Here is a 10,984-nt window from a genome sequence, read left to right on the forward strand (position 1 = left end):
TTGCACCACTGCACTCCAGCCCGGGTGACACAGCGAGATTCCATCTAAAAAAAAAAAAAAATCACACATCTCGTTTTCCCTATTCTTCAGGGACCCGCGAATATCTGTGTTATTATTATTTCTCCCCCAACGCTCCCTCCTTCCCCCACCAAGCCCAGAGAATCTCAGTCCAGAGGCAGGGAAGCCTTGCTTTTATCATCACAGTCTCCCAAGCCTTTGCTATTTAAAGATTCCTTTTGTCATCCTATAGAAAGAGATATTCTTTTTCTTGGTTTTTCGTGGCCACCTTCCTTGCCCCAAAAAAAGGGACACAGGAGGAAGGGCCCAAAAACATAGAGGAAAAATACCGTAGGAAAAAATGCTGATTAATATTTCAAAAAATATTATTTTACCATGGATGCAATGACCTGAGGCCCTGCAAGGGTGAATGCTATACTGAGGGTCACCCAGCAATGTACAAATGAACAGTGAAGGAGAACTCCTGGCCTCTGCAGGCTTCCATTCATTGCTCAGCTCTGTGAGCCTCTGGACATCTTGGTGAATACTCTCGGAAAATCTTGAAGCACCACAGGTTTTAAAAGCAGTCACTCACTTATGTTTTTCATATGTCACTGTAAACTCATAATGAAGGGACTATGGAAGATTTGCTTCCATATGGCACTGCCTAGGTATTAGGGCCAGGACACCTAGGATTTTAGGGCCTAGTGGTCTTCTCTTTTCCTTAGCGTTCTGTCAGGGCTCTGGCAAGAACAAGAGGATTGGCCTTTCTAGCCGATGTCCCCCCCAGTGCCTGCTACTTGCCTGGAATATTATGGACTGTATCATACATTTCTGTATTACCTACAATCATTGTGACAGAGTCAGGATGCTGTGGTGGAAAAAGGCTTAGTTAAAAAGATGATCTGACTTTGAATCCCAGGGCTGCCACTTAGCTGTACAAGCTCTGAGTCTCTGCTATTCTTTTATAAAATCTCTCTGGATTATTAGAAGGATTAAATAAGGTAGTCTATGTAAAGTGCCTAATACATAGAAAGCTTTAACAAGAATCAGCTGGTCTGAACATATGCAAACACACCAAGGACTGCGTTAATTGCTTTTGCAGGCATTGTAGATGCAATGTTATTTTCCCAAAAAGTCAGGGGTGGAGGTGGATATGGGTTTTCTGTGGATCCTGATGAGACTACTGTCAAGAGCACAGCAGTGAAACATAAGCATTTACAGCTCTCATAATATCCCCTTGGTGCTGCTGCCCTTCTTCCAAACAGCAATGAACTTGGGCTTGGAGAGCGTTCTCTTCCCCACTAAGCAACAGGCTAACAGGCAAGGCATGAAAAGGGATTAGAGGATGCATGTATTCAAATAAAGGGGAGTTCCCCAGAAGCATGGCAGGCTGAGAAGGCATCTTTCGACTGTCCATCAGTAGGAAAGCTGTTTGACTGGCAGATATAATTTTTTTGGAACCAGCAATAATGGGGAGCTATTGGTGACAGATGTCAGATGTTGGCAGAGCAGCTGCCAAAACAAGTCTCCCTCCACCTTCAGACATCAAGCTGATGGGGGACTGGGAGTCCCTTCTCACTTGGATCATTGGTTACATTATTATTTCTCAGTCGCTGGACAAAGCAGATGGTTTACCATGTATTTGCGATTTTCTGTTGGCCTAGAAATTCTGTTCTTCCATCAGGGTACAGCATGTAATCAATTATGACAGTGGGTGGTGCAAGAAAATCCCTGCCAATAAAAGCCCAAGACTTTCTCTTTTATTAAGTCTGCATAAACCACTACAATTTCCAACTTCAAAGCAATAGAAGAAAAAAGCAAAGTAGTGGTGTTATAAATAACTTGGGTAATCACAAAAACCACAGTTCTCAGTTGGTCCCAAACACTCTCAGTCTGTACTATCTGATGTCAGTTTTGTTTGTCCATTTTTATTCTGAAACTTAAAATCCTCTTGTCTCTATTCTAGTAAGTCTTAATAATATATATATATTTTTAGACAGAGTCTTGCTCTGTCACCCAGTCTGGAGTGCAGTGGCACGATCCTGGCTCACTGTAAACTCCACCTTCCAGGTTCAAATAATTCTCCTGCCTTGGCCTCCGAAGTAGCTGGGACTACCATGCCCAGCTAATTTTGTATTTTTGGTAGAGACAGGGGTTCGCCATGTTGGCCAGGTTGGTCTTGAACTCCTGACCTCAAGTGATCTGCCCGCCTTGGCCTCCCAAAGTGTGCCGGGATTACAGGCGTGAGCCACTGCACCCTGCCTCTATTCTGGTAAGTCTTAAAGAGCTTTATCTTAGAATCATAAAGTGACCTAATTAAAAATAAACAGAACAGATACCAGGAACATACTACTCCTCAACAAAGGTTTTTTTAAAAAAAAAATTCTCAGCTGTATTCTATTACATAATAAAAATAGTAAGTTGCCTTGCTTTAGTATATATGAGTAGCCACATAGAACAGTTTATATGTTCTCCGTCACCCACCCTCTGGATAATTTTCTTTGTGAAAGACACCTTGCTTATTTGTATGCATGTGTCCCAGGAAATAAATTCTTTAGTAATAGAGCAGAACAAGCATTTTTAACGTTATAACTACCAAGTAGAGAAACCCTTGACATAAATTACACGTTTTTTCTTGTCTTTTAAAAATATGTATGCATTTTTTCTTAAAAATCAGGCTCATAAATGAATGGCTTTCTACCCTTTCTTCATTTAATCTCCTATCAGGGGAATGTTATCATACCATTCAATATTCTGTAAGAACATGATTTCTAGGGCTGGACACGGTGGCTCACATCTGTAATCCCAGCACTTTGGGAGGCCCAGGCAGGAGGATCACCTTAGGTCAGGAGTTTGAGACCAGCCTGGCCAACATGGTGAAACCCGATCTCTACTAAAAATAGAAAAATCAGCTGGGCGTGGTGGCACATGCCTGTAATCCCAGCTATGTGGGAGCTGAGGCAGGAGAATTGCTTGAACCCTGGAGGCGGAGGTTGCAGTGAGCTGAGATGGCGCCACTGCACCCCAGCCTGGGTGACAGAGCAAGACTCCATCTCAAAAAAACAAACAAACAAACCCCCCCAAAAAACCATAGATTCTAATGAATTGTTTGGGCTCCTACAATATATCTAGTACTAATCGAGGCGCTGAAGACACAGAAGGGAACAAGCCAGTCCCCACGGTCAAGGAATACATATCCTGCTGAAGAAAGACAAGCAATGAACCTACACAAATGTTCATAAATGTAATTTCAGAATAAAATCGGATGATGGATAGTGACTGGGCAGGCTACTTTGCTTGAGGGAAGACCTCTTGAGAGTGGGACTTCTGAGTTGATACCTGAAGGCTGAGAAATGCAAATATCTTGGGAAAGAGCTCTGTGAGCAGAAGGAACAGAGAATGCAAAGATCCGGAGGTAGGAATGAGCGCATGTTCTACGAGCAGAGAGAAGCCCTGATGGCTGGAGCTGGATGAGGAGGGGCAGTGAAGAGAGAATTGCAACTGGAGGGCCAAGAGGGGCCATGCCACATAGGCCTTGCAGGAGTTGGGACTTCATTCTAACTGCAATGAGAATTCAATAGAGAATTGTCCCGCAAGGGAGTGACACAATAGGGACATCTCTTCAATGGCTGAGTATCAGAGTAGAGGCAGCAGAGCTATGCCAACAGGCTATCACAGTAATCCAGACGAGAGGTGATGGAGGCTCAGCCTGGGACACAGTGAGACTCCAAAAGTGGTGGATTCAGGACATAATTTGGTGATAGACCCCATAAACTTTTGTTAAAGGTTTTGGATAGATAGCTTTTATCATTTATTTATTATTGAAGATATGTACAACAGAATAAATAAGCTTGCTTCAGACGTATATATAGAACTCTGTATCCAATAATGAGTGAATCCACGTTCTTCACAAGGACACACGAAACATTTCTGTGAAATGCCTGTGGGCTAGTCCACAAAGCAAGTCTCCATAAATTTAAAAAATGTATACCCTTGAAAATCTTTGAAGTCCTGGAGATTTAAGTCTGCAGCTATCTTAGTCTTACTACCAAGAATAGCCATTAAGGAAAAAAAAAAACCTTTCAATAAAAAAAATGATAAACAAGAAGAATATAAATTTCACAGACTCCAGCTAACCAGCTTTTGGTGGTTAGTCAACAGGCCAGCTTTTGGTCACAATGTAATTAATTTCATTCTTAATGCATTGCTGAAAGTATTTAAATGCCTGGGGAACTGGCTCCAACCCACAATCTCCTCCCCTACCCTACATTCCAAATAGATCAGGCATTTTACACTTGGCTTATCTTCAGTGAAGACAGTAATTAATCTTTATTTGAAAACAAGATTTGGGAGGCAGAGGCGGGCAGATCACCTGAGGTCAGGCATTTGAGACCAGCCTGGCCAACAAGGTGAAACCCCGTCTCTACTAAAAATATAGAAAAATTAGCTGGACGTGGTGGTGTGCACCTGTAATCCCAGCTACTCAGGAGGCTGGGGCAGAAGAATCGCTTGAACCTGGGAGGTGGAGGTTGCAGTGAGCTGAGATCACACCACTGCACTCCAGCCTGGGTGACAGCAAGACTCTGTCTTAAAAAAAAAAAAAAAAAAAGCAAGAAAACGAGTAAAATCCAGCACTCATTGCATTATTGAGCCTACAGAAGTCTATGATGAATTTGACGGGGAATATTAGGATAGGTAAAGAATCAAGGGTTTCATGAGCAGTCAAGTGGAGGGTGTTACCATTTACTGAGATGAGAAAGACTTGAATATCAGCTGTTTTTAGGGGTAAAAATTAAAGATTCTGTGTGGACAAAGTTAGCCTGATGTCAACTACAGACCCAAGCGTAGATGTTGAGTAGGCAACTATAACAGATAAACGAATGAGGAGCTCAAGGGAAAGGCCAGGCTGGGGATATAACTAAGATCTATACATTGGATTAGATCACCTAGCTGACTGCACAGTTGAGTAGAGAAGAGAGCCAAGGGCAGAATCCTGAATACTCCAACATGCACAGGGTTTATGGGATTGTCTACCCCCCAACCATTCATGTGTCCCTCATGTTTCCCATCACCTCTGCAATTTGGTAGGGCCACGTGAGTGGCTCTGGACAATGAATGAAGGAAGCATCTAATGACTGGTTCAAGACCCTCAACTATTCTCATCTCCTGCCTCAAAAATCGTGAATTCTTGTGTTTCTGAAGTTAACATGTCTGTCAACCCTAGGTCCTGAATGAGTATGTGGCGTCAAGACCCTTTCTGATCCACGTCAGACATATAGCATGAAAGAAAAACAAACACTTGTGTGTGAAGCCATGGAAATTCCGGAGTTAATTTGTTACCTTGGCATAACATGGCCTAATCCAGAATGCCATCATATGATGTGCTTCAACAAAGCACCATTTTTCATTTTTTTAAAAAGGCATATGTGATTTGAGAGGCTGTCAACAAAATATATTGGTGGATGGCTGGGTATGGTGGTTCATGCCTATAATCCCAGCACTTTGGGAGGCCGAGGCAAGCAGATCACTTGAGGTTAGGAGTTTGAGAACAGCCTTACCAACTTGGTGAAACCCTATCTCTACTAAAAGTACAAAAATTAGCCAGACATGGTGGTGCGGGCCTGTAGTCCCAGTTACTCAGGAGGCTGAGGCAGGGGAATTGCTTGAACCCAGGAGGCGGGAGGCAGGAGGATCACTTGAGCCTGGGAGGCAGAGGTTATAGTGAGCTGAGAGCATACCACTGCACTCCGGCCTGGGGCAATGGGAGTGAAACCCTGTCTCAAAAAAAAAAAAAAAGAACATATATGTATATATATGTATACACACACATACACACAAATACATGTATATACATGTATATACACACATCCTGCTTATAAAATGAACAAGGAGTTCACATAAACTTTAATTCAGATAGAACCTAGAAACATATATATATATGGGTATCTCTGGCTTCTATCTGAATATATATGGATACACACACACACACATATATATACACATACATACATATATGGGTATTTCTAGCTTCTATCTGAAACACAGTTTAAGTGAACTCCCTGTTCATTTTATAAGTGGAAGGGCAATCCCTGAACCACTCAGTGAATAATGCAGGACAATGTCCACTATTTCGAAGACACCTCATTTTTCAGCCTGGTTTTTGCCCCTGATTAGTTTTTTGTTGTTGTTGTGTTTTTTTTTTTTTTTTTAGACGTAGTCTCGCTCTGTCACCAGGCTGAAGTGCAGTGGCGCGATCTTGGCTCACTGCAACCTCTGCCTCCCGGGTTCAAGTGATGCTCCTGCCTCAGCCTCCTGAGTAGCTGGGACTACAGTTGCACACCACCACGCCAAGCTAATTTTTGTAGTTTTGGTAGACAGGATTTGCCCACATTGGCCAGGATGGTCTTGATCTCTTGACCTAGTGATCTGCCTGCCTCAGCCTCCCAAAGTGCTGGGATTACAGTCGTGAGCCACCGCGCCTGGCCCCTGATTCTTAAAATTTATGAAGAATTGTTTTTTAATTTATTCCTTAGATAATTAAAAGAAATAGCATAGGTGGATGCTATGCAACTTTCTAAATTTCTCCTAAAACAGTAATCCTCTCCCATATGCCAGCTTTTTTTCATATGTATGCTTCATTAGACAAATTGATCATAACAGCTATTCTTCATTTGACAGATTTTAATGGAATCTCCACTGTGTTCCAAACATTTTCTTAGGAACCTAGGAAGTAATGAAACAGAGCCGGTAGTTACCCTCATGATTTATAGTTGTGAAACCTGGAGTATACTTATGTGGTCTCAAACTCAGTTCTGAGATCTTGAGAGATGGGAAATTAGTTTTTGTTTGTTTGTTTGTTTTTGGAGATGGAGTCTCACTCTGTCGCCCAGGCTGGAGTGCAGTGGCATGATCTTGGCTCTGCAACCTCTGCCTCCCGGGTTCAAGCAATTCCCCTGCCTCAGCCTCCCAAATAGCTGGGATTACAGGCGCCTGCCATCACGCCTGGCTACTTTTTGTGTTTTAGTGGAGGAGGGGTTTCACCATGTTGGCCAGGCTGGTCTCCAACTCCTGAGCTCAAGTGATCCGCCCGCCTCGGCCTCCCAAAGTGCTGGGATTACCGGCGTGAGCCACTGTGCCTGGCCCAAGAAATGGGAAGTTAGTTAACCTGTATGTGCCTTAATTCTTCATCTGTAAAACGGAAATAACTCCTACCTTGCAGAGTTATTGTGTGTATTAAATAAGACAAAATGGGAAGCTGTTTTTATTTAGGCGTTAGAAATGCACTTGGACCACCTTAAAGTGAAAGAGGTTTTACTATACAAACTGGAACCTTCAAGGTATCTGGTACTATGGCAGTTTGAGTGACTAGTGACTGGGTACTCTTCGCATTACTCACTTGTTGTGTCTGTGTCTCTCTGTGTTTCTCGTTACTTCTTCCATTGACTTTGCTTCTTCGTACCCTCTCCTCTGTTCTCTCACTTGTATTATTTATGGCTTCTGTTTCTTCACAGCTTCAATCACCATATGCCCCTTTGTAGCCCTAACTCTATCTTATGATTTCTTTCTGTGTCTTCTTTCTGCTTCACCCCTCACAGATAACTACTTAATTTCATTTTTTCAGCTCAAACTTCCAGGAGAATCTGCTGGGATGATTCATTCCTTTGGGCATTCAGAACATGAACACACACACACACACACACACACACACACGATACCTGGGCCCCACTGTTAGGGCCCTCTGGATTATCCCTCCACTCTCATCCTGAAAATGCCTCCTGTTGACCTGCGAGCTGTTAGAGATGCTGAATTTGGTCCCCACTCCAATCTACTAACTCCGGAATCTACACTTTTACGCTATGCCCAAGTGCTTTGTGTGCACGTTCAAGTTTATGAAGCATTGCTTTAAACTGCTAGCTCTCAGAACAGCCACTTTTATGTTGGAAACAGCTGGGAATTAAAAACATACAGATACTGCTGCCTGAGTCTTTCCCCCAGAAGTTCAGATTTGATTTTTCTGGGGTGTAGCCTGGCAAAGGTCTCCAGATTCTAATGTAAAGATAGGTTTGAGGACCTCTAAACTAGTTCTGTGTCACCACTGACCAGTTGTGTGAGCCTAGACGAATTGCTGTTTCTCTCTAGGCCATATTTCTCTCTCTCTCTTTTTTTTTTTTTTTTTTTTGAGATGGGGTCTTGCTCTGTCACCCAGGCTGGAGTGCAGTGTTGGAATCTCGGCTCACTGCAACCTCTGCCTGCCGGGTTCAAGCGATTCTCCTACCTCAGCCTCCCGAGTAGCTGGGACTACAGGCACGTGCCACCACGCCCGGCTAATTTTTTGTATTTTTAGTAGAGATGGGGTTTCGCCGTGTTAGCCAGGATGGTCTCTATCTCCTGACCTCGTGATCTACCTGCCTTGGCCTCCCAAAGTGCTGGGATTACAGGCGTGAGCCACCATGCCCGGCCATATTTCTCATCTCTAAAGTGAAGATAATGTAGCCTATCCTGTCTACCTTAGAATTGTTCAGAAGGCCAAATGTGATATTACATGTAAGATTGTTTTGAAATGTGTGCCTATGAATCTATCTCATTCATCTTTTCTCTAAACACATCTTTTCGTATATAAGTGGGGATTCAAGGAAACAAATGCATTATGAAATACAAGAATTTAGCTAACAGTGCATGGAAGACAATGTCACCTAGCTAACATTATTGTTACTTGTGTCACATTGCTAGGTACTGCTATCCCAGTTTACCTGTCACAAAACCCAGGGTTAGAGAAGTTAATGTTATAAATAAAGTTTCAGTGCCGCAAAAGAAACAGCACTCGAATATAACATTTTCTTTTTAATTCTCAGCAAGGCAAGGTACTTCTATAGGAGGGTGCGTCCTTACAGATGGAGCAATGGTGAGCGCACACTTGGACAAGTGAGGGGAAGGGGTTCTTATCCCTGAGGCACGTGGCCCCTGCTGCTGTGTAGTTCCCCACGGCACAGGCTAAACTAATTCCGACTGGCTAATTTAAAGAGAGTGATGGGGTGAGTGGTTTGGCGGGAAAAACGGTTATGACAGAGCAGGTAATCTGAATGAGTCAGGGTGGAGTAGGTAATGGGAAGGAGTCAGAGTGGTGCAGGTAATTGGAATGAGTCAGGGTGAAGCAGGTAATCGAAAAAGGTGTGGCCGGGCGCGGTGGCTCACGCCTGTAATCCCAGCACTTTGGGAGGTAGAGGCAGGCGGATCACGAGGTCAGGAGATGGAGACCATCCTGGCTAACACGGTGAAACCCTGTCTCTACTAAAAATACAAAAAATTAGCCGGGCGTGGTGGCGGGCGCCTGTAGTCCCAGCTACTCAGGAGGCTGAGGCAGGAGAATGGCGTGAACCCGGGAGGCGGAGCTTGCAGTGAGCCCAGATCGCGCCACTGCACTCCAGCCTGGTGACAGAGCCAGACTCCATCTCAAAAAAAAAAGAAGGTTGCTTTAGGAGGAAGTTGAAAGTAAAAAGCAAAGAATTGAACATACTGACACGTTGATTCTTTGAAAAGAAATTTAGAACTCATATCTAACATTAAGTAACTCCCTCAAGGTTCTGAAGGCTATTAAAGAGAAATTATTCATCTGAGGCTTGTTAAAAACGGCAAGACTTTACTCAAGATTACTGCAATAGGTGAGAGAGACTGAATTCGACTCTAGAATGAACCGGGACCAGTGGAGATTTATAGCCGGGGGCAGGATGGAAGGGATGAAAGAGAAGATGGGAAATTACCAGAACGTGGTAAGCTATCTAGGAGGACGGGGAGCAGGAACTTGACTAGATTATCAAGGGCCTTAGAAGAGAGCATCAAGAGTGAGGTCTCTCTTGATAAACAGGCTTAGCAGGATTCTTTACCGGGCTCAGCAGGCCAAGGATGCCGTCTAGTATAGAAAAGGCCTCAAAGGAGCCCGACTAAAGTTTGGTCGAGGAGGGCGTCTGTCCCGGCGGAGTTGGGGTGGGTGGGTCTAAGTCTACAGACCTTGCAGACGCTACATCCCTAAGGTTAGGGACTAACAGACCTCATAGAACACAGTCTGTTGGTCGCTGTACACCCGTGAGGGATTCATCACAGCGGCCAGCTATAAGACGAACGGTTGCATTCCAGCCTCAATCGGAACAACCACAAATCTGTGCGCCGGTTTCCTTATCTGCCCCGAACGCAGGCTGCCGGCTATCAAGCCAAGGAATCCTACCGCGGACTCCGCGGGCGGGGCCTCCCGCACCTGCCGCGCGCCAATCACAGGCCCGCGCGCAGGGGCGCAAGCGCCGCAGCCCTGGGCGGGGCCTCCGTGGCTCCCGCATCTCCCCCGCCCCGTCGGCCTCGCCCGGCCCTGAGTGGCCTTCGGGGATGACGTGCGAGGCCGCCTCGGCCTATGGCTGCGGAGCCGGCCGGCTGCTTGGCGGAAGTGGTGTGGGGGAGGTAGCCCGCAGTGCAGGGGCAGCGCGGCGCGGGGCCACTGACGGGACGCGGCTCCGGGAACATGGCCCGCTTCGCTCTGACTGTTGTCCGGCAGTGAGTATGGCTGTGGCAGGATGACTTTCTCTCTCTCTTCCTTGAGTGTGTTGGAGCGGGTGAAGGGAAAACGGGTCTACCACCCTCTCCCCTCCCTGCTCGCTCCAGCCCGTGAGGGCTGGCTTGGAAGCGCTTTTTCCGGGGCGCTTGCCCTGGGGCCGTCCCGTGTCGCCCCTCCTCTCACCCCAGCAGCCCCGAGGGACGACGGCAGGTCTTAGATAGCTTCGTCCCGTGTTTCAGATGAAGTGAGGCCCGGAGGAGCAAAGGATCGGGGTTCGTAGGCACTTGGTGGCTGCACCAAAAACGGTGCCAGACATGTCCACAGACTTGTCTGGGTACCGATTTTGCTCCCCAGCAGATTGCAAAGAGTTTGCAGAATTGCTCGTCCATGGCTGCTGTTTTTGATGCCGGCTGCCTTCCGCTATCCTCTCTGTTTCTGAGGTTC

At 45.4% G+C, this 10,984-nt stretch overlaps 1 protein-coding gene across 1 annotated transcript in view; it reads left to right on the plus strand.

Annotated features, from left to right (window-relative positions):
* Positions 1-10,343: 10,343 nt before the first annotated feature.
* TIGAR (TP53 induced glycolysis regulatory phosphatase) overlaps positions 10,344-10,984 on the plus strand; it is a 32,181-nt gene continuing 31,540 nt past the window's right edge. Inside the window, exon 1 of the mRNA XM_054445487.2 lies at positions 10,344-10,539. Coding sequence (XP_054301462.1) covers positions 10,508-10,539 — 32 coding nt within the window. The 5' untranslated portion in view covers positions 10,344-10,507. The remainder of the gene's footprint in view (positions 10,540-10,984) is intronic.

This window comes from Pongo pygmaeus, chromosome 10 (genome assembly GCF_028885625.2).
Source record: "Pongo pygmaeus isolate AG05252 chromosome 10, NHGRI_mPonPyg2-v2.0_pri, whole genome shotgun sequence".
Lineage (NCBI taxonomy): Eukaryota > Metazoa > Chordata > Mammalia > Primates > Hominidae > Pongo > Pongo pygmaeus.